The sequence below is a fragment of the Triticum aestivum genome, chromosome 4D, assembly GCF_018294505.1.
Source record: "Triticum aestivum cultivar Chinese Spring chromosome 4D, IWGSC CS RefSeq v2.1, whole genome shotgun sequence".
Classification (NCBI taxonomy): Eukaryota; Viridiplantae; Streptophyta; class Magnoliopsida; order Poales; family Poaceae; genus Triticum; species Triticum aestivum.
The window spans coordinates 477512906-477537228 of NC_057805.1; the positions used below are offsets into that span (position 1 = coordinate 477512906).

A 24323-nucleotide genomic window follows, 5' to 3' on the forward strand; every position below is an offset into this window, starting at 1 on the left:
TGGAAGCAGAACTACCCCAACTATTTGGTGGATAAGAAGGATGACAAAGTGAACAAAGGTATATTGGATATACATGTTATTGATGTGTACTTTACTAGTGTTTATAGCAACCCCTCGGTATTTGATATTGGTTCAGTTGCTAAGAGTAGTAACTCGAAACGGGAGTTGCAGAATAAACAGAGACTAGTAAAAGGAGAGGTGACGATGTGTGTTGGAAGTAGTTCCAAGATTGATATGATCATCATCGCACACTCCCTATACTTTCGGGATTAGTGTTGAAACTAAATAAGTGTTATTTGGTGTTTGCGTTGAGCAGGAATATGATTTGATCATGTTTATTGCAATACGGTTATTCATTTAAGTTAGAGAACAATTGTTGTTTTGTTTACATGAATAAAAACCTTCTATGGTCATACACACCAACGAAAATGGTTTGTTGGATCTCGATCGTAGTGATACAAATATTCATAATAATGAAGCCAAAAGATGCAAAGTTAATAATGATAGTGCAACTTATTTGTGGCACTGCCGTTTAGGTCATATTGGTGTAAAGCGCATGAAGAAACTCCATACTGATGGGATTTTGGAATCACTTGATTATGAATCACTTGATGCTTGCGAACCGTGCCTCATGGGCAAGATGACTAAAACGCCGTTCTCCGGAACTATGGAGAGAGCAACAGATTTGTTGGAAATCATACATACAGATGTATGTGGTCCGATAAATATTGAGGCTCGTAGCAGGTATCATTATTTTCTGACCTTCACAGATGATTTGAGCAGATATGGGTATATCTACTTAATGAAACAGAAGTCTGAAACATTTGAAAAGTTCATATAATTTCAGAGTGAAGCGAAAATCATCGTAACAAGAAAATAAAGTTTCTACGATTTGATCGTGGAGAAGAGTATTTTAGTTACGAGTTTGGCCTTCAGTTAAAACAATGTGAAATAGTTTCACTACTCACGCCACCTGGAACACCACAGCATAATGGTGTGTCCGAACGTCATAACCGTACTTTATTGGATATAGTGCAATCTATGATGTCTCTTACCAATTTACAACTATCGTTTTGGGGTTATGCATTAGAGACAGCTACATTCACGTTAAATAGGGCACCATCAAAATCCGTTGAGACGACGCCTTATGAACTGTGGTTTGGCAAGAAACCAAAGTTGTCGTTTCTTAAAGTTTGGGGTTGCGATGCTTATGTGAAAAAGTTTCATCCTGATAAAGCTCAAACCCAAATCGGAGAAATGTGTCTTCATAGGATACCCAAAGGAGACAGTTGGGTACACCTTCTATCACAGATCCGAAGGCAAGACCTTTGTTGCTTAGTATGGATCCTTTCTAGAGAAGGAGTTTCTCTCAAAAGAAGTGAGTGGGAGGAAAGTAGAACTTGATGAGGTAACTGTACCTGCTCCCTTATTGGAAAGTAGTTCATCACAGAAATCTGTTCCTGTGACACCTACACCAATTAGTGAGGAAGTTAATGATAATGATCATGAAACTTTAGATCAAGTTATTACTGAACCTCGTAGATCAACCAGAGTAAGATCCGCACCAGAGTGGTACGGTAATCCTGTTCTAGAAGTTATGTTACTAGACCATGACGAACCTACGAACTATGAAGAAGCGATGGTGAGCCCAGATTCCGCAAAATGGCTTGAGGCCATGAAATCTGAGATGGGATCCATGTATGAGAACAAAGTATGGACTTTGGTTGACTTGCCCAATGATCGGCAAGCCATTGAAAATAAATGGATCTTCAAGAAGAAGACTGACGCTGATGGTAATGTTACTGTCTATAAAGCTCGACTTGTTGCGAAAGGTTTTCGACAAGTTCAAGGGATTGACTACGATGAGACCTTCTCACCCGTAGCGATGCTTAAGTCTGTCCGAATCATGTTAGCAATTGCCGCATTTTATGATTATGAAATTTGGTAAATGGATGTCAAAACTGCATTCCTGAATGGATTTCTGGAAGAAGAGTTGTATATGATGCAACCAGAAGGTTTTGTCGATCCAAAGGGAGCTAACAAAGTGTGCAAGCTCCAGCGATCCATTTATGGACTGGTGCAAGCCTCTCGGAGTTGGAATAAAAGCTTTGATAGTGTGATCAAAGCATTTGGTTTTATACAGACTTTTGGAGAAGCCTGTATTTACAAGAAAGTGAGTGGGAGCTCTGTAGCATTTCTGATATTATATGTGGATGACATATTACTGATTGGAAATGATATAGAATTTCTGGATAGCATAAAGGGATACTTGAATAAGAGTTTTTCAATGAAATACCTCGGTGAAGCTGCGTATATATTGGGCATCAAGATCTATAGAGATAGATCAAGACGCTTAATTGGACTTTCACAAAGCACATACCTTGACAAAGTTTTGAAGAAGTTCAAAATGGATCAAGCAAAGAAAGGATTCTTGCCTGTGTTGCAAGGTGTGAAGTTGAGTAAGACTCAATGCCCGACCACTGCAGAAGATAGAGAGAAGATGAAAGATGTCCCCTATGCTTCAGCCATAGGCTCTATCATGTATGCAATGCTGTGTACCAGACCTGATGTATGCCTTGCTATAAGTCTAGCAGGAAGGTACCAAAGTAATCCAGGAGTGGATCACTGGACAGCGGTCAAGAACATCCTGAAATACCTGAAAAGGACTAAGGATATGTTTCTCGTATATGGAGGTGACAAAGAGCTCATCGTAAATGGTTATGTTGATGCAAGCTTTGACACTGATCCGGAGGATTCTAAATCTCAAACCGGATACGTATTTACATTGAACGGTGGAGCTGTCAGTTGGTGCAGTTCTAAACAAAGCGTCGTGGCGGGATCTACATGTGAAGCGGAATACATAGCTGCTTCGGAAGCAGCAAATGAAGGAGTCTGGATGAAGGAGTTCATACCCGATCTAGGTGTCATACCTAGTGCATCGGGTCCTATGAAAATCTTTTGTGACAATACTGGTGCAATTGCCTTGGCAAAGGAATCCAGATTTCACAAGAGAACCAAGCACATCAAAAGACGCTTCAATTCCATCCGGGATTTAGTCCAGGTGGGAGACATAGAAATTTGCAAGATACATACGGATCTGAATGTTGCAGACCCGTTGACTAAGCCTCTTCCACGAGCAAAACATGATCAGCACCAAGGCTCCATGGGTGTAAGAATCATTGCTGTGTAATCTAGATTATTGACTCTAGTGCAAGTGGGAGACTGAAGGAAATATGCCCTAGAGGCAATAATAAAGTATTATTTATTTCCTTGTATCATGATAAATGTTTATTATTCATGCTAGAATTGTATTAACCGGAAACATAATACATGTGTGAATATATAGACAAACAGAGTGTCACTAGTATGCCTCTACTTGACTAGCTCGTTAATCAAAGATGGTTATGTTTCCTAGCCATAGACATAAGTTGTCATTTGATTAACGAGATCACCTCATTAGGAAAATGACGTGATTGACTTGACCCATTCCGTTAGCTTAGCACTCGATCGTTTAGTATGTTGCTATTGCTTTCTTCATGACTTATACATGTTCCTATGACTATGAGATTATGCAACTCCCGTTTACCGGAGGAACACTTTGTGTGCTACCAAACGTCACAACGTAAATGGGTGATTATAAAGGTGCTCTACAGGTGTCTCCAAAGGTACTTGTTGGGTTGGCGTATTTCGAGATTAGGATTTGTCACTCCGATTATCGGAGAGGTATCTCTGGGCCCACTCGGTAATGCACATCACTATAAGCCTTGCAAGCATTGTGACTAATGAGTTAGTTGCGGGATGATGTATTACGGAACGAGTAAAGAGACTTGCCGGTAACGAGATTGAACTAGGTATCGAGATACCGACGATCAAATCTCGGGCAAGTAACATACCGGTGACAAAGGGAACAACGTATGTTGTTATGCGGTCTGACCGATAAAGATCTTCATAGAATATGTGGGAGCCAATATGGGCATCCAGGTCCCGCTATTGGTTATTGACCGGAGACGTGTCTCGGTCATGTCTACATAGTTCTCGAACCCGTAGGGTCCGCACGCTTAACGTTACGATGACAGTTTTATTGAGTTTTGATGTACCGAAGGAGTTCGGAGTCCCGGATGAGATCGGGGATATGACGAGAAGTCTCGAAATGGTCGAGACGTAAAGATCGATATATTGGACGACTATATTCGGACTTCGGAAAGGTTCCGAGTGATTCGGGTATTTTTCGGAGTACCGGAGAGTTACGGGAATTCGTATTGGGCCTTAATGGGCCATACGGGAAAGGAGAGAAAGGCCTCAAAAGGTGGCCGCACCCCTCCCCATGGTCTGTCCGAATTGGACTAGGGAAGGGGGGCGCACCCTTCCTTCTTTCTCCTTCCCCCTTCCCTTCTCCTACTCCCACAAGGAAAGGAGGAGTCCTACTCCCGGTGGGAGTAGGACTCCCCCCTATGGCGCGCCTCTCCCCTTGGCCGGCTGCCTCCCCCTTGCTCCTTTATATACGGGGGCAGGGGGGCACCCCAGAGACACAACAATTGATCCTTGAGATCTCTTAGCCGTGTGTGGTGCCCCCCTCCACCATATCACACCTCGATAATACCGTTGCGGAGCTTAGGCGAAGCCCTGCGTCGGTGGAACATTATCATTGTCACCACGCCGTCGTGCTGACGAAACTCTCCCTCAACACTCGGCTGGATCGGAGTTCGAGGGACGTCATCGAGCTGAACGTGTGTAGAACTCGGAGGTGTCATACGTTCGGTACTTGATCGGTCGGATCGTGAAGACGTACGACTACATCAACCGCGTTGTGACAACGCTTCCGCTGTTGGTCTACGAGGGTACGTGGACAACACTCTCCCCTCTCGTTGCTATGCATCACCATGATCTTGCGTGTGCATAGGAATTTTTTTGAAATTACTACGTTCCCCAACACCTCCGTGCCGTCATAAGTGGCGAAGTCGATCTTGGCGAACCGCGGCGGTGCCTGGGAGGGAACACCGTGTCGAGCTGGCTCGGAGGTGCGGAGCAGCGAGGCGGGTGGCGCCTGGTCGGAGTACTCCGGGTAGGGACCGGCGGAACCCGATGGCCCCCCGAACTGCGGGAACGGGGTCGGCTGTTCGGGGGCCGTGGTGTAGACCGGCGAAGGCGAAGACCCAGCCGCCCACGCTGGATGTGGCGACGGGGAGGGCGGGAACATGACCTGATGAAGCGGGAGGCCGGTCGGCGGGGGTGCCCCCGAGCTAGGCAGGGGCGGTGCGGGTGGTTGTAGCGTCGGTGGCGGGGAGTGGGCGGGGGCATCGGTGGCCGCGGGGGAGGGTGGCTACAAGTACCACAGAGGGGCCGCGGCCGGCGTGGTCCTGCCGGGGTGTCTCGCCTGGAACGGCAGCAGCGGCTGCCCGGTGCAAGGCGGCGCGGAGAAAGGATGCAGCGGTCCGGTGGCCGCCGCCTGCGGCATCTGCTGGAGCGGCCAAGGGCCCGATGACGGCGTCGGCACCAAGGGCCAGAGGGGCGCCGCGGCAGCCGGAGGGCCGCCCGGTGGAGCCGCCTGGAACGACAACATCAGAGGGGCACCGTACGGGGAGACGCCCTAGGGCGGCCATGGCGGGTGGTCGTAGGCGGCAGCGGGTGTTGGAAATATGCCCTAGAGGCAATAATAAAATGGTTAATGCTATAATTGTATTAACTGGAAACCGTAATACATGTGTGAATACATAGACCACAACATGTCCCTAGTAAGCCTCTAGTTGACTAGATCGTTGATCAACAGATGGTTATGGTTTCCTGACCATGGACATTGGATGTCATTGATAACGGGTTCACATCATTAGGAGAATGATGTGATGGACAAGACCCAATCCTAAGCATAGCACAAGATCGTGTAGTTCGTTTGCTAGAGCTTTTCTAATGTCAAGTATCATTTCCTTAGACCATGAGATTGTGCAACTCCCAGATACCGTAGGAATGCTTTGGGTGTATCAAACGTCACAACGTAACTGGGTGGCTATAAAGGTGCACTACAGGTATCTCCGAAAGTGTCTGCTGGGTTGGCACGAATCGAGACTGGGATTTGTCACTCCGTATGACGGAGAGGTATCTCTGGGCCCACTCGGTAATGCATCATCATAATGAGCTCAATGTGACTAATGAGTTAGCCACGGGATCATGCGTTACAGAAGGAGTAAAGTGACTTGCCGGTAACGAGATTGAACGAGGTATTGGGATACCGACGATCGAATCTCGGGCAAGTAACATACCGATAGACAAAGGGAATTGTATACGGGATTGATTGAATCCCCGACATCGTGGTTCATCCGATGAGATCATCGTGGAACATGTGGGAGCCAATATGGGTATCCAGATCCCGCTATTGGTTATTGGCCGGAGAGGTGTCTCGGTCATGTCTGCATGGTTCCCGAACCCGTAGGGTCTACACACTTAAGGTTCGGTGACGCTAGAGTTGTTATGGGAAATAGTATGTGGTTACCGAAGGTTGTTCGGAGTCCCGGATGAGATCCCGGACATCACGAGGAGTTCCGGAATGGTCCGGCGGTGAAGATCGATATATTGGACGAAGGGTATTGGAGTCTGGAAGTGTTCCGGGGGTACCAGGCTATGGCCAGCATGACCGAAAGGTGTTTCGGGAGCCCCGGCAAGTGTTGGAGGGCCTCATGGGCCAAAGGGGAAGGGGCAAACCAGCCCACTAAGGGGGGGTGCGCCCCCCACACCCTTTCCCACGTTACTTGGGGAGGTGGGGCGCCTCCACCTGGCTTGGGAGGCAAGCCTCCACCTGCTTGGCTTGGGGGGCAAGTCTCCCTAGGATTTTCCCTAGGGAGATCCAATCTGCCTGGCCGCCGCCCCTAGGGGAAACCCTAGGGCGCCTCCCCCTCTCCCCTTGCCCCTATATATAGTGGAGGGGTGGGAGGGCAGCCGCACCTCTTCCCTGGCGCAGCCCTCCCTCCTCATACTCCTCCTCCTCCTCCTCTGTAGTGCTTAGCGAAGCTCTGCCGGAGAACCACGAGCTCCATTGCCACCACGCCGTCGTGCTGCTGGAGTTCTCCCTCAACTTCTCCTCTCCCCTTGCTGGATCAAGAAGGAGGAGACGTCCCCGGGCTGTACGTGTGTTGAACGCGGAGGCGCCGTCCGTTCGGCGCTAGATCGGATCTTCCGCGATTTGAATCGCTGCGAGTACGACTCCATCAACCGCGTTCTTGTAACGCTTCCGCTTAGCGATCTTCAAGGGTATGAAGATGCACTCCCTCTCTCTCGTTGCTAGCATCTCCTAGATTGGTCTTGGTGACACGTAGGAAAATTTTGAATTATTGCTACGTTCCCCAACAGCGGGCGCCGTTGGCAGGTGCATGTACGGCCCGGCCGCGTACTGCTGCTGCTGCAGGTGGAGGCCCTGGACGGCGGTGATGAGGTCCCGCAGGGTAGCCGTGACCTGCTCCGGTGTGAAGACGGCGGACGGCGGTGGCGCAGAGGGCACCGGGGATGGCGGCGCAGCCGGGGCCGCGGTGGAGACGAGGCCTGCCAGCGCGGTTGTCCCGGCGGCGGACGTCATCGGCGCGGTGAGGGGCGGCGCCGTCGTCATCGGCACGGTGAGGGGCGGCGCCGTCGTCATCGGCACGGTGGAGCCGCTGGAAAGCGCCGGCGGTGGTGGTGGCAGCGACATGATCGGAACTTGGTCTCCGATTACCAAATTGGTAGGACTAGGGTTCCTACCGTCTCTACTCCTTAGGTTATAAGGGCAGAACCGCGGAGGTTGGGGGCGAGGGCGCGCGCTCCGGCGCGTCGGCGCCGTCGCGAGGGAAGAGGAGGGCGGCGGCGGTTAGGGCTGGCGGCGGCTAGGGTTCCGGCTCCTCTGGGAGCCGGGCAATAGGGATAGAAAATATCTTCATTGCTTAATTCTGAAAAGAGTCTTACAGCCTATACTTATAACCTAGATAACTTGCATAATAATTAATCTAAGATAACTTGTGGGCCAAGCCCCTAACTACTGCCTGATGGGCCTCCTCCGTTTATAAGCTAAACCGGTCATAACAACCAACGTGTGGCCCTTCCGCCAACTTTGCATATAACGACTTACCGAAGAGCCCCCAACACATTAAGGTGCCAGGATTTCTCGGTCGGCTGCCACCTCCACAACTAATAGATCCCAACTATTGGACTCTGTTGGGCAAATGTTTCGATGAAATGTGATGGCCCAAGGCTACTGGTCTTCACCTTGGCCACCAAAATGTCTGTAAAACCATGAGGGCATACGACGATTCTAACCGCTTCCATATAGGTTCATTACCATGCCAAGCATCATTGGAGCCCATTCAAAAAATGTGGATTTGAAGGAGTTAGGACGTACTTGGCTTAAGAAGATTCGCCCATAGTTTGGAAAGAGTTTTGTAATTGGACAAGGACAATGTTTATGAATTTGGAGTTAAGAACTCCGAGCCCCCCACCCCCCTCCTAGGCTTTTAGGTCGACAGATGACAGGCCACAAAACCATACTTCCTTTGTCCGCATAAGAGTGGGGGTCTGGCTATTCTATGACAAATTAACTTTTTTTTGCAGAAACCCCTTCCTCCCTCATTTAAGCTACTGGCAGCAATAGTGTTGCTTCGATTCACATATACAGTTGTGCATGCATCTTGCTAGCTGCGGTTACCTCGAGGCATAGACCAAGGGGGCGAACGCAAAATTACCGCTTAGAAGCCAGACCTACACTTATTTTCGGAGAAGTGGTGGAGTGTAGGCGTGCAGTCTTTTAGGGACGGACGGAGTATGATACCTGTTTTCTTTTACAAACTTCTCCTTTATTCATTCATAAATAATGTAGCATCGTTTACAATTAGAGGGATAACCCCATCAGGGGGCATCATCCATCCAATCACTCGGAGGAGAAAACTTAACTAACCTTACTAGTTCATGAGCTACTTCATTGCGCTCTCTATTACAATGATCATAAATGACATGGGAAAAGTCTAATGATATGAAATAATAGTCATCTATAATTGATGAACCGACTGAAGAAGAGTAGCCTAGGATAAATGCATCCATCACCTCCACGCTACCCGATTTCACTTTAATCTTAGTGCATCCGACCGTATTAGCAAGAAGGCCCAAGAATGACCCAAAAACGACACACCTAAAAACTGTGTTGCATGCCGTGGTTTAAGTAAAAAATTAGAAACGGATCATCTACAATCATGGACATCGACCACGGGCCAGCCTCTTTTACTCAGCGCTGCTGCGCGAGACGGCGTCACTCTCATGGAAGGAAATGGATTTGGAGCGGTGGCTGCAGGAGCTGCTGGTTCACCATAGCAGGAGCGGTTGGGTGGCTCACAGCTCGGACAAGGCGAGCAGCTCGTCGAGGTAGTCCGCTCCAAGGTCCTCCAGCTCCAACACGCACGTTGACAACGACGATGTAGTGGCTGCCTCCTGCCTCGTCGCCTGTGCTGCCGTCGCCGTGGCTCTGGACATCCTCTTTTTGTTGGGTCTTCTCTTTCGGATGCAGTGCCGCCGCTTGAGCGCGAGAGCAGGCGAGTCCCCCGCGGCGGCGCAGCCGATGTCCAGCGTGCGCAGCGACTCCTGCACGAGCTTGACCGGGAAGTTGAGCACGGCGGCCGGGCCGCGCACGGAGAAGGCGGCCTGGTCGTAGGCGAGTGCGGCGGCTTGTGGGGTGTCGAAGGTACCAAGCCAAACTCGGGCGCCATTGCGGGTGGAGTCCCGGATCTCCGCCGCGTACTTGCCCCACGGCCGCTTCCGCACCCCGATGAGTGGCGAGTCCGGTGTATCGCGTGAACTACTGGAGCTCCCCTGCGGTAACAACGACGGTGAAGCGACAGGCGCCGTCATGATCTCCTCCCAGGCGCCTGAGGCCGCGGGAGGTGTAGTGAAGGAGGTGGAGGTGGCCTCCATGGGGAAGGAGAAGGAGAACAACTGGTGGTCGATCCCCGTGTCATCATGAGCTTGAGCTTGAGGAGCAGGCTGATGATGCGTGTAGTGTGCATTTGATGCGAAAGAAATGGAGTAGCCGTGGTAGCAGTGGAAGCCATCATAGGTAGGTAGCTCCATCTGTAGGTGGTTTAGTTCCATGTTTAGCATCTACGTAAAGTGTACAGTACCTTATATAACTCAGCGAGGAGACGAGATCCAAGGGGGGGAGCGGAGAAGCTTAATCAAGCCGCACAGACGGCAGACAAGCTTTGACTTATAACGACAGAAACTGATGAAATACTAAGAGTCACTAGGCCAGTAGCTAGGCCTGATAAACTTCTCCATCCATCAGGTGGAATGCACAGATGCAAATGTTGACGTAGGGCGGCTGGATACGACAGAGAACTTGGGCGTCACCGCGACGTACCTCTCCGTATCCATCGGCGGTCAATCTCTCTTCTTATTACTTTAACTAGTGCAACCCTATCATATGCATGCATGGTCAACAAGTTCATCGTAGGAGTATTTCCTTGTGCTGTCGATCGGAAGCTCTATATAGCGCACTTTAAATTTCGGATGATGGTCGAGCGATGGATTTGCAGCTTTCACAGAATAAATTTGAACTAAAAGTACGACACTTATTTTGAAACGGAGTGAATATGTATGTAAACGCCATTTAAAAGGACGGTTATCATAACCGTATAGATATGTGTACGTATGTAAACGCCATTCAAAAGGACATGGCTATCATAACCGTACATATGTACGTATGTAAAGTTGTAAACCGCACTTTTTTTTTGTATTATCTTTTGCCGGGTACTATATAAAGTGATGATATGGAAGGATGCCACGTATATATAGCTGGATGGCAATGGCTCACCGAATCTAGCACATGAAGTACATATACATATGGAAAGGCTCATGCATATATGCGGCACTCCATGTGCATGCATGCAGATGGACAGGACGAAAATAGCCCCGGCAGCAACGATAAGCCATTAGTGTAAGCACACACTCTGATCTAGCATTACTGCGCTTGCATCTTTTATGGTTTCATAGGACCCGGATACAGATAAGCAGGTGTCTGACACCTCGTATATGAACAACGCAAGCTTACACTAATCGTAGCAGGTGCCTGTGAAGGTTCACATACAATGAACCAGCACATAGGCCCATATTATACGCTTTGTTTTATTCTCTCTCGTACGATGCTTAGCAGGTACTAGTCGCCACTCGCCAGCTATAAAGTAACACAACTTACTCGTCTTCTCAATCTAAGCCCCTAGGATTCAATAAAGAACTTCCCCCTTGGATGATATCCAGGAGGCCTGTTTGGTTGTTCGCGCCTTCGATGCAGAGGGGGCAGAACAGAAACCACCTACATAAATATTTCCATCGTTTCGTAACCATAATGCAGCATCTATATATTTTGCCCATGTTAAGCGGTCTTGTTTGTCCTTTCTTTGTGCATGATCGTGTTGGTGGGATCGAAATTGGCTACCTGGTTTGTTCCTATCGTTTTGTTTTTTGGGAAAGCCTACTGGCACACTTTATTTCAATTTGAGGATAGAAATGTCTTTTTTTTCAAACGGAGGCAAAAGCTTTGCCTCATCCATTAATTAAGCAGAAGAGAATTGTCCGGTTAATTAACGAAGAACCGGGCTAAAACCGTCACAAACCGTTCAGCGGCACATATAGACCGTGCCAGAACTCAGCCACCCACGTCGAGGGTAGCACAGCTCCGACTCTAAAGGAGAGATCCAAAGAAGAACTATGCCAGGCTGGCGCCGTGGAAGACCACCGAATGGACCACCTGCTGCCTGTCATGGGCCCCGCCGCCGCAGCTCCGACTTCACCGCAACAAACAAACCGAGGTAATCTCACGGACACGTCGGAGAAGAGCCGACTACCGCAACCACCGCAACGCCTCCGACTTCACTCGCCCCATCATCGTTGCCACAGAAGTCTCGACGCCACATCAACGCCTTCCACCACCCAACCTCCCAACACACCCACTGGTCCCTCTGACTGGATTAACCTTCAAAATCAATGCCCTCAAGAGGGGAACGACGTCAACACGCCGCCAACGACCGACCCTCGGGTCTGGAGTTTCCCTCGCAAAGGAAAAGAGAGCATCCCGTCGACGCCTTCAGGAAGGTCACGGCGTCCACGGACGCCGCCGTCACAGGCTCCAGCCATGGCCAGAAACGGGTTTTCACCCAGCCCTCGAAATCCTCTAGTCGACAGCCAATCCGTCAGCCCACCTTCGGACCTACCCTCGCTGCACCTCCACGCATCAGCCACCCCGACAGCCGAAACTTGCATCCCCATCGCCACAGCAGGATGGGATGCCTCGTCGGTCGCCTCTCCTTCACCCAGGCCAGAGCCTGAGTACCCACGCTGACTCAGATCTGAGGGCCAAGCCCCACGACCCGCCGCGCTCCGGTCCGCAGCCAACACCACCGTGTCGCCCAGCAGGAACGACGCCCAAGCTCCGGGGCCATCGCCCCGGCGTCCAGCCTCAGCCCCAGGGGCGGAGCCAGCGTTGAGGCGTTGGGTTCAAGTGAACCCAACGATTTTCTGCTGCCATGTACGCGTATGTAGGGTTATCGTGTGCGTGAACCCATTAGAAAATCACGGCTGCACCCATCATAATTTGGAATTCACAAGCGAAAACCTTTTAGGCCAGAAATCTTCACGGGAGTAGCCCAGCTAAGGCCCATACGTAAACTGCTACTGTCCCGTGCGTGCGTTAGATGACTCGTAATGCATCAGGTCGGATCCAGATATACGTTACTTGGGAGAACATGAGGCTTCTCAGAGCTGAGCGACTCTCGACCGTCGGATCGGTTTTTTGATGCGATTTTGACCGTTGGATGTCGCTCCTGGAAGATCCTGGCCGTCGGATCGAAAACTAACACTGCTACAATGAATAGTTACCGTCGTCTCGTGCCACCGCGCGTAATTCCGCTGCCCCACCAAGGGCATTTCCATCATTTCACCAACAGGGGTATAAAAAGGAGGCGGCTCTCGTGGAGACAACCCTAGCGGGCTCCCCTCCCGCGCGCCTCCTCTCCTCCTTCCCCGCCGCCGCCCGGCCTCCTCCTTCCACCCCTCCGGCCGGCTTCTCTCCCGCTCGCGCCGCCTCCTCCTCCCCACCAGTGCCTCCCTCTCCTCCTTCCCCGCCTTCGCCTGGCCTCCTCCTTCCGCCCCTTGATCTGGCGCCGCCCAAACCCTAACGCCCTGCCCCGGCCCTGGGTCCTGCCCCGCCCCGCCCCGCCCGTCCCGCTCGCCGTGGCCGTGGCCGATGACCGCGGCCCCACCGTCCCGCCCTACCCGCCGCGGCGGCCATGGACGAGCTCGAGCTCGACGGGGGAGCAACGGGCCGCCACGCCAGTCCCGCTCGCCGTGGCCTTCGCCGATGACCGCGGCCCGTCAATGGATGAGACGAGGGAGGGCGTCTGCCTCGCCTCTTCGTCCTCCCAGTCGCCCCCACCATCCCCGCACTCGCCGCTGCCGCCACCCTTCATCTCCCGTGCTCCGCCTCCTCCCCTCCCCTCCCCTTCCGTCGCCCGAATCACCTGCCCGCCGGTCGGGCCGCGGTGGCCGGATTCAAAGATGGCCGGGCGGCGACCACATCCGTGATGCCCGGCGGCGAGCAACGCGCGCTGAGGGGTGGAAGGGCGCTCTGGATCCGGATCAGGGCGTGATGGCGGCCATGGCCGAGCTCGAGCCCAGGCGTGTGGGTGCGTTGGTGAGCGCGGCGGGGGTCGGGGCCGAGCTCTGAGCACGGCGGCGGCCATGGCCTAACTCGAGCATCTCGTACGTGATGATTCAGGGGCGCCATTCCGACGACTGTCAGGTGAGCCATTCCCCACGTCGCTTGTGCTTTCTCTCAATTGGATTGGCCCTGGTTAATTGATTTTGGATTTCTGTTGCCTGCAGATCTTTATTCTTGTGGTCGTTGGGCCAGATTGGTTGTCGCACTCATCAATCTATGGGTAAGCCTCGTTTTGACCTGGTTTTCACCGTCTGCTTCAGTTGAGCCAGGATCTTGACACTTGTTTTGCTGCCGACTGGTCTATTCTTTGTAGGAGCCCCTTTTGGTCAACCCTCTTGTACATAGTATTAGTCCAGGTTAACTAGCAGGGATCCATATTGCTCTACTGTGGCACACATTGTCAATTTGTTAAGTGAGATCAAAATATTTGTACCTTGTTTGCACCTGAACTCCTCTCCTCTGATGGAGTTGACCTATGCACCACAATAATGTTCTAAAAAATCTTATCCTTGATTGCAGCTAAAAGAGAACTGACTAGGCCCCAGTCATCTCCACCCCTGATGGTGCTCCTAGACGTGCTACACATTGCCTCCTTGGCCGCTTCGGTGCCAGTGGCGTTCGTGCTCGTCGGCGGGATGGTGCAAGGCGCAACTCCGACGTGGTTCCTCGCCGGTTGGATGGCGTTCAGGTGCAACCCCGGTGCCCACTGAGTACTGCCTTGGTTACAACCTCCCTCGGTAAGCTCCATCTTCCCCTGCTCTGCTTCGGCTACTACATGGGACATGGCCAGGGCTATGATGATCAGTTATGGATGATATAGGCATGCTCTCGAGCAATCGAGGCACTTGTGGGTATCTATCCAGAAACATGAGACGAACGTCCCTACAAGCCTCCTCGGCGATTAGAGCATTCTGACCGTCCGATCAGTTTGCTTGATGCGATACCGGCCGTCGGATCGAGCCGCTGGAAGACCTCGTCCGTCGGATCAAATCTCGTCCCCCTGTAGCATGGTTGAATGAGCAGTTACCTCCCGGTCGTGCCACCGCGCGTAAAATTGGGTGGCCGCCGAGGGCATTTTGGTCATTTCACATGGGTGAAAAAATATCCAATCACGGCATATGGGTGTGACCTAGCCGTCGCTCCTCGCACACATATGGGCGATGATGATTAGCCGTGGCTGAAATAAGTGTGCCTTTGAGCAATTAAGGCACCTGTGGGTATCAAGTTGGATCCTCCCTCTTGTCTCTAGAATCCTTTTTGATCCGGTGATACTTATTGTTCTGTCCTTGGATGGTCATTCTTGTTGAGTGATAACCAGGGCAGCTTCACAGTATAAACAGATTGATCTGGTGATAAGAGATGATGGGGGTAGATTATATGATCGAGGAAAGGCAAGTCTGAGCCCACTATGCATTGAACCCTGAACCCTTTTTATTTGTATTTAAAGGTGTTGCTTATTTATGCTCCAGTGTTTATAGCTGTCTTATGTAAATATTTCTTCTCTCTCATACCTTTATTGCATATAAGTTGTTCTTGATCTTTTATTGTTTGTTGTTGGTCCTTGATCTAATGTGGTTAAGATAAACTGTGGGAAATAGTTCTGGATTTGTTGTATGGTAGTTTGCAACTGAATTTGTGACTATTTTGGATACTGACCCCAATTAAGGTTATCTTGAAATCGTGGATGCACACGTGGTTTGTGTTCTTTTATCATGGGGTATCTGTTCTTTTGCACATTGGTAGAAAGTTGGTTACTGTCAGGTAAGTTCATCTCCATTAATGCCACCCCACATATTTCCTTTATGATGCTGGATGTTATTTGTTTCTGTGAACACATTTGATGTAGACCCAAAACCTACTACTAAATGGTTCCAATAAATAATGCATATGGCCGTAGAACTCTTGATCAACATTCTGTGAGCAGACTAAGAATTGACCTAATACTGATATGCAAATCACAGTCACCCCAATTTCAGTATTGTCTAAATTGATCACGGTGAAACTACATCTGCTATTCTAGATTCAAGTTGAGTCTTGACCTCTATAAATATGTACTTGCTTTTCCTCTCCATAGGTTTCTAGCATTCTGAATGTATCCTATTGGCACATAATTACATCAATTTTCCTTGCAAATCAACTTAGAAATCCATTGCCCTCTGTACAAAATCAACTTTCAATGGATCATGCCCATGCATAACTTCAGTTTTGGCTGGATTTTGGAACTGACAAACATTAGTTGTATATGTGTATTCAGGTAAAGAAAAGACATGGTATTCAAGCTATTCTGGTTTCTCTATTAAATCGAAGATGACAACGACATCGACGAAGGTCTGTATGCTCCTGTTGTCAAGTCTGCTTGATTTTTTCTTCTAATTTTAGCTAGCTCTGCCTGGTGAAAGCATTCTTCCATGCCAAGTAGCCAGTCAGCTTGCCAACATGATACAGAGTAGCGTTTAGTGACCTTTCCTCTCATGTAAACATGCATTTGTTTCAGGCACTAAGAAAAAACACATGTGTTCTAAAATGCTTTCCATTGCAGGTTGTTCTTGAAGGATTAGTTTTGTATATCTTCTATTATTTAATAAACATTAAATGCTCGGTTCATTTCAACCTGAACTGTATTGTTGGAGACATGCTCTATAGTAAGTCGCTGATTTCCAAGTATTCAGGCAAAAAAAGGCGTGTTTAGTCAGATTTAGCTTTTGAACTTCCCTCGAGATATGTCCCAACCATCATATTTTAAATAGCTTCTGTTTTCTAAATACGAGACACTGGACATGACAGTATGTAACAATGTGTCGATGTTACTTTTCATTTACATTCACATGCTGTTGTAGTGTTCCAGGCTTGCAAATGATAAAACATTTCAAGTAAGTATGCAGTACCACTCACTCGTTCCTAATAAATATGCAAGCTTTTTTATCCTCTGTTTTTCTTTACCCAGTGAAACTCTTTGAACAGGGCTCTCTTGGTTAAGTCTGATTCTTTTAGTTCATAAATATGTACAGGGATGAGGCGGCAATAGTTGCATTCTCTGTATATGAACATGAAGACCTAGAAGGTCGTCTCCTGGAAAGGGATGCTTCATTTACAAGAGCGGCTCTCCCCAACAACACTGTTGTGATGTACTGAAGCCTCCCGTTCCACATGCTGGGTACTTACACCTCAACGTCACTTCTATGAGTTGTGGCCTAGGTTAGGTCGATCCCTAATCTCTGTTCTAATTTATTCTGGTGTCATTATTCTCAGGATCCTTTTAAATAGTGATTTATGCGCTGCTTTTGTATTTTTTGGGGCTGGAGATTGTAGGTTGATTTAGATTGCTAACTAGATTCAGGAATTAAGTATCAATTCATTTGTGTATTTCTTAGAGAATTAACCTGGCCAGCATAAATGGATTGGCACCATATTTGGATTGAGTATTATAGTTACATTAAGTTTATTCCCTGTAAGGCTATAATTTTCTACCTATTTTTTCTAACCTGTAATGTCTTTACCTCAGGCATGTTAGAGTGCAGAGTATATGGTGTATATGTCCTTGCTTATCCGTTCCAGTTCTGCAGTTCCACACAATGTGATATGTTGCATTGTTAAGTATACTTAATTTGATTTTATAGAGTAGGCTGCTACTTTATATTTTGGTAAAGAAGAGGATGATGTTTTGGTCCATGATATTATAACTGATGTGGTTCTTGCATGAACCAGTATGTGATTATTTCCAGTTCTGCAACAGAGTGAGTAACTAGAAACTTTAGCGTGTTCCAGTTTTAATGCAGAAGTATCTTTTGATTGTGGAAATAAACACTTGATAACCTTTGACCGCAACATCAAATGATATGCTATCAATTTTTCATTGAGCTTTGGAAGTTGGATCTGCCACTAATACATATATGTGAGCTAATATCTAATGCAAGGGCGAATATATCTTTTGTTGGGTGATGTGGTCTCCTTTATTTCACTTATATAACTGAGCTTCGGAGAAGCCCGTTTTATGCCATTTGATTTCCCTTCTCATGACTTAAAGGAGGAGGTGATATTAGATTATTGTTATGGTAGATGTAATCTTTTGTCTTCGATGGTATTATGTATTATGAGTATGGAGTTATCTTATTCCAAGTACAGAAGGAATTGAATCTGCCTTGCATGACCAATGTTTTTATCTACGAATGACCTTATTCCATTTTCTACACCTCGACATACAGATCAGCATGTGTATGTGCCACAGCTTGTGGGAGGGACAAAATGGGAGGTCGCCTTGAAATTGTGGAAGTGCAAGGGAGGCCGGAAGAGTGCATTGCTACACTGCTGCCCTGTTTCTCCTTATTGCTGCCGACTCACCTTCGTGTAGCGCTATTTCCATAGGTATAAGAGTTTCAGTAGTTTCAGCTCCTGCAAGTCGTCATTTTGTACTGAATCTTGCCCTATGTAAATGTACAGCCTGAAACATGTTACCAATGAATGGATAAGTATATATTCAATGCTTGTGGTTATAGTTGATATCGATTGTCTTCTTGATTTTGCTTTGCTGATGCTTTTGATATATGGGTACTTCAAATATGTATATTAGGTATTATCGGGAGCACAATTGTATATGTTCTATACAAGTATTACCGGGCTGGATACTGACTCTTTTATGCCATGTAGATTTTGCCATTTTCAAACAAGGAATAACAGTCCTTATATTCTTCAGATTGATTACAGTCAAATTGTTTCTGAACAAGCGTAGATACAAATACTAATGCAGTTTCACTCATCCCAGGGAACCAGCAATAACCACATTATGAAAGGGTCAAGGAGCACTGATCCGATGTGCATCGATGAGAATGAAGGTAAAACTCTAATATAGCCTCCTGTGACATATAAGATTACTTGGTGATAAGAAGTGCATGTCCTATCTTATAAATAATGGTTGGTTGTGCTAGAAACATGAATTCTACATTGCATTAGTCTTTGACTTTTAAAACCTTTGCATTCTAGCCGGCAAAGCGACGAGTTCACCTGGCCCTCAGCAGCGGCAGCGACGAGCTCGCCTAGCGCTCCTACCGCGTCGCTGGTGCGACCTCCTTGCTAGATCCCGGCCATGGTGAGATCCCTTCCCATCCCCCTCACCCCTCTTGCCCCTTCTCGCCTCTTTGCTTTCCGCGGTTTCATTCCCTTTGGCCTAGGGTTTCTGATCTGATATGTTGTTATTGCGCGCATGACGATGGTGATTTTTGGTGATGTTGCTGGAGTGTAGCAGCCTCGGCGCAGTGACTGAGTTGCTCCTAAATGCGCGGAGCAGTGCCGCTTGGCCGGCGAAGTGGCCGGTAGCAGGAAGTCCGCCGTTGTAAATAGTTGTACAAAATGGTCATGTGTTCCTATCTCTCTGTCGTAAAAAATGGTCATGTGTTCTATCTCTCATCGTATGAAAGCATCAAGCTTGATTCTGTCTTATAATGTGATTGTCATCTTCAGATCCATTATGTTATGCTTCTAACACAAATAGTTGCCTGCACATGCTATACCTGGTTTCCTACATACAATTTGTACACGCTTTGTCAAAACATTATGACCGACACCCTCGCGCCGAGGCGCGAATCCGATCTAGTGTGTTGTGAATAGACGACTCTCGCTCGCCAAGACTTACCAAGGTCTTCCCTCTACTCCGCCTCTCCCCATCTTGTTCGCCCATCACGGCGACGGCGCATCGCCTAGTCTTCGCCAGCCAGCCCCAAGGAAGCAACAGCAGGTCAGCATGCAATACAAATTCAAGATATTAAGAGCAACTCTAGCAGACCCCGCAAAAATACGACCCGCAAAACGTGTTTGCGGTTTCACGATGATCGCATTTGCGAGTCAAAAACATGCACGGCCGAGCAGACCCCGTATCTAAACCTACATAATTTGAAAAAATACTTTCATGGGAGAAATTGCACAAACATAGTTCATCACATACTACATTGTTCACCGCATACTACATAGTTCATCACAAACTACAAGCATAGTTATACTACATACTACGTTAAACTAGTACTAGGGGGTCGGATCTGACGGCGGCGAGGTCGCGGCAACTGGATGACGCCGTGGAGGAGCCGGACGCTCAATCCTCCTCGCCGGAGCTGCAGAGATCGACGTACTTCTCTGCCTGCTCCGCGCGGATGCGGCGCCACTCGTCAGCCTTCTCGTTGGCGGCGACGTTGGCGGCGACCGCCTGCCGCCACTCGAGGGCTTCGAGCTCCTCGGCGTGGCGCTGGCGCTCCTCCTCCTCGTGCACGCTCCGCTCGGCGATGGCGGCGGCGATGGCGTCAAACTCCGCGACGTAGTCCTCGGGTCCGACGACTCCGCGGCGGCCGAGCGGAGTGGGCTCTTCGGGCTCCTCCTTCACCGGGACGAAGGCGAACGGCGCCGGCGGCTCCGGCTCCTCCTCCTCGTCCGACCACTCCCTCTTCGCGGGGAGGAAGCCCGCGGCGGAGGAGGAGGAGGATCCGGTGTAGGAAGACCGCGCGGAGGAGAATGACGCGCGCCGGCGGTCGTACTCCTCCATCTCGCGGCGGCCGAAGCTCGCCGGCAGCGAAAGCCCGTGGTTGATCCACTTCCGAGCGCCGCGCTTCCTCGCGCCGCTCGCGCTCCGGGTCCCTCTCACGGCCGGATCTACTGCCGGAGCTGCGTCCGGAGCTCCACATTCGCCCCCACATGGCGGCTGGAGGCGGGGCGGAGGGTCGCCGGCGGCGAGAAATTGGTAGAGGAGAAAGGGGAATCGGGTGGCTCGCGGCGGCGGGGAATAGGGTTTGGACCCGCAAAAGGGTCGCGGAACCGCACTTATAGTGCTCGGGGCGTGCAGTTTGCGGGCTGCGGCAAAAAAATTACAGGCCGGGCGAGTATGCGGGCTCTGTTCTGGCCGAAAAATTGGCCCGAGCCCCATACTCGCCGGAATTTTTGCGGGCCGGACGTTTTGCCAGGTCTGCTAGAGTTGCTCTAATACATCACCACATATTCTTCTTCTTATACATGTTCTATATATTTCTTTTTTCGAAAAAGGGGGGACTCCCCGGCCTCTGCATCAGAACGATGCATACGGCCAAACATGTTCTATATATTTAGCCTAGCCTTTGCCCTAATTTTCTAATTAACTTTTTCTGAACTTTGATTGATCTCGGCGGTGGAGCAATATTTCTCAAAGAGAAACCAATCACCAGATTCAGATTATGATGTAGGCACTTCAAGGCCACCTGTTAGATGCAGGTAAAATGCATCAAACGTAGTTGATGTAAGTACTCTTACAGATTTCAAAAAAATAAAAATCCATCTATACAGAGAACTGATATTAAGATGATCCATCTATTATTTGTGTTGCCGCCCTTTTCACAGATCATAACGAGGGGCAATTTGTGAGCGATGCATTGGTAATTAATTGACTGGAATGGTCGAAAGGGAGCACATTCTAATGTGAGTGACTGTACATGCTTCTTTTGATTTATGGTATTATACACTTTCAATGTAACTTGACTATTTTACCTGTCTTCGGGAAGGATAAGCTGCACCTGAAGCTATGAAGTTATTTTTGGAATTACTCTATTCACAATATGTAAACAAGGGATTTTTATAGTATCATCCAACTGGTATGTTTTGCTGTTTTCCTTTGCAAATGTTATACTGTTTTGTTTTCAATGTATAAAATATAAGTGCTATCATATTTGCATTTGGGTGCTAGCCTCTCCTTATATGATAGTGTGAAAATGGACATTGTACTTAATTATGTCATACTAAATTTTCACAATAAATCAGTCATGAACCCATTGCCTCGATTTTCTGGCTCCGCCCCTGCTCAGCCCCTGCAGCACCACATCCGCGCAGCCTCCAGCAGCACCACATCCTCACCGCGTGCAGCTACCGATAGCCGCACACGCCGCGCCCCTGCCGAGCCCGCGCTGCTCGCGGTCGCCGCGAGCCCTTCCCCGCGCCGCCATGCCCCTTGATGCGCCCGGCCGCGCCAGATCCGCGCCCGGCCGTGCCAGATCCACCCCCAGCTGCCCTTTGCATCCGCTGCTCTACAGACCTCCACTCGCCGGCCCCGCGCAGCCGCACCACTGCGGCGCCCCGACCACCACGCCCCACCGGCGCCCAAAGCCGTCGCCGGGGCAGCCAGATCCGCCGCACGGGCCTCGCCTCGGACCTCCACTTGCCAGCGTCGCGCACCCACACCTCCGTGCCGACCAGGCCACCGCGACCCCCTTCGCACGCACCGCGCCGGCTGGCGCTGCCTCGCCGCGATGCCTCGAGCGCGAGCGCCCTAGCCAGAGCGTGAATCCCTGCTGAATCGAGCGGCCCGCACCACCCAAACCCGAGCGAGAGGAGGGAAGGGCCCCGCCGCCGCCGACGCTGCCCGGGCTTTGCCCAGCGACGCCCTCCGGCGGCGGCGAGAAGAGGATGGACGGGGGCTGTGCCGCTGGCGGCGCCGGCTGGGTTCGCTCCCAGGCCGCCCGCAGGAGCGACCAAAGGAGCGTCTGTCGTGGGTTTCCAGAAATGCCGTTCATTACATCAGGAATAATAAAGCCAGGGGGTTTGAATCCCCAAAAAAATCAGCATTTGTATCATAGGCGTGTCTCGCCAGATTGTGTGCCACCATATTGGCTTCCCTTTGACGGTGCTAAAAGGAGATAGCTCAAATTCTTTGTTCCTTCTGAAAACAGTATGCTAAAATGGCAGTGTAAGGACTCCAAACCTCAATGATGTCATTGCATGCCTGAATAAGTTCCAATGAATCTGATTTGATGATAACCTGTGAGCAGCCCAGACCCTCCACCAGAATCGAGGCTATTTTTTTTAAATAATACATTTTTTTAATTAATTTTCATAAATATTACGCTGGATAAAAAAAATTCTAAAATAATACACCGTCGGCCCACTGCAGGCCGACTGGGCCTAGTCGGCCCACAGCAAGCCGATTGGACTCCAGTCGGCCTACAGCTGGCCGACTGGCCCCTGTCGGCCCACTGTGGGCTGATTGGGTCCTGTCGGCCAGCTGTAGGCCGACTGGAGCTAATTGGCTCGCTGTGTTACTGCCAGCCTATACCATGGCACTTGGGGACTAATGCAAAGTCATTTTTTTCTCAACTTATTGAAGACCCTCCTCATCACATTCTAAATGAGCCGGCCCTTGGGGGCTACCAATTGCTCCTGTCGAAAATTCAAGGTACACAAGCCTTAATCCGTTATATTGAAAGATCCACTACTCAGTTGGTAGGGTACAAAGCTGTTAACCTTGTGGACGTGGGTTCAAGCCCCATGGTGGAGATTACATCATATGCTGTTATTATCAATGAATCATATACAAGGTCCCAGCTCGGTAATATCTTACTGACCCGGCCCTTGGGGGCTACATGTTGCTGGTCAAGTTTACATGATCATATTTACAAAGTCCCTGCTCATTATTGCATAATGACCCGGCCCTTGTGAAAGAACATGCGGTGCCCCCATGTTTGGTTTTGGTAATTGATGACAATCTCTATGGACTAATGGTTGCCTTGAGTTATATTTGAAGGATTTGTCCATAGGCATTTCTTGAAGTTCATGTGTTGGTTTCAAGGAGTTTATGTGGTGATCAAGGTGTTATTAAGGAATTATCCAAAGATTGGTCATGTGAGAGTTGAGCTTATTGCAAGCATGTCTTGGAGAAGAAGATTGTGTGATCATTCATGTATGTCTTCAAGACATCATCCAAATGAAGAGAGTTGAAAAGATTCATGGTTGATCAAGACTAAGTCAAGAGTGAATCAACTTGATCAACTCACAAAGCGTAGAAGATGTACCGAGAGGGATCAGGCGATCCCATGGTGTGGTAAGCATTGTCAATTACGCTTTGTGTACTAACCCATGATCTTCGTGAGAGTTCTTTGTGGGGTTAGGTTGCGGTGTGCAAGTTCAAGTGAAGCATCATGAAGAGATCAAATGCTTGAAGCTTGCCATCCATTGTGGTGACAATGGACTTGTGAAGATGTTGCGGTGTGCAAGTTCAAGTGAAGCATCATGAAGAGATCAAATGCTTGAAGCTTGCCGTCCATTGTGGTGACAATGGACTTGTGAAGATGTGCGGAAGAGTGGCTCACCCATGGTGGAGTATGGGGCAGCAATCAACTAGTCTTCATCGAGCCAACGCAACCAAGAAAGGTGGTCCAACTTGAGGGAGTCAAGATCGTCATCATCTAGCTCAAGTGGACCATGTGCAAGGCAAAGGTTTGCCCTTGATAGGTTTTCTATTTTACCGGTCTCATGATGGTAGTTGGGAGACCGGGTTATAGGATCGATTGCCGTACTATCAAGGGGGGCTCTCGATGAGTAGCTTGATCGTATCATTCGTAGAGAGCTCAAACCATTGCATCCTTGCATCATCTTTCTTGGTTCTTGTTTGGTTTTTCTCTTTGTGAGTTTTGGAGCTTATGGTCATCTTGATGACAAGCTCGAGTTCATCGAAAACGGAGTTCACTCGCATCTCCTATGATGTTTTCGATGTTGGAAGGTTATGCCGGTTCTTCTCGGTTGGAGGTTTCACTCCTCTATTTGTTGGCATACCTTCCTTGCCTCTTCTTACTCTAACCAGTCGCTGTTTTGATGCTACTCGTCGTCTTGTATC

General features: G+C 49.2%; 1 protein-coding gene, 1 long non-coding RNA gene and 1 pseudogene across 13 annotated transcripts; 1 reads left to right on the top strand and 2 right to left on the bottom strand.

Moving 5' to 3' along the window:
* The window catches only part of LOC123097095 (RNA-binding protein pno1-like), a 64538-nt pseudogene that overhangs the window by 24049 nt on the left and 16166 nt on the right, over positions 1–24323 (bottom strand).
* LOC123098779 (ethylene-response factor C3-like) lies at positions 8925–10092 on the bottom strand. Its single transcript, XM_044520856.1, has 3 exons — positions 9350–10092; positions 9055–9139; positions 8925–8975 (listed from the first exon to the last, which is right to left on the bottom strand). The coding sequence occupies exons 1-3, from the start codon at positions 10090–10092 to the stop codon at positions 8925–8927; spliced, it is 879 nt and encodes a 292-aa protein (XP_044376791.1).
* Positions 13001–19208, top strand: LOC123098780 (uncharacterized). Of its 12 annotated transcripts, XR_006447976.1 has the most exons (9): positions 13001–13795; positions 13879–13934; positions 14234–15475; positions 15969–16042; positions 16723–16909; positions 17917–18076; positions 18474–18543; positions 18692–18797; positions 18951–19173. It is a non-coding gene; the product is annotated as an uncharacterized lncRNA (long non-coding RNA). The 12 variants fall into 12 exon arrangements; XR_006447975.1 differs by adding an exon at positions 14028–14126 and having other exon boundaries at positions 14234–16909; positions 18951–19208; XR_006447977.1 differs by adding an exon at positions 14028–14121 and having other exon boundaries at positions 14234–16909; positions 18951–19208.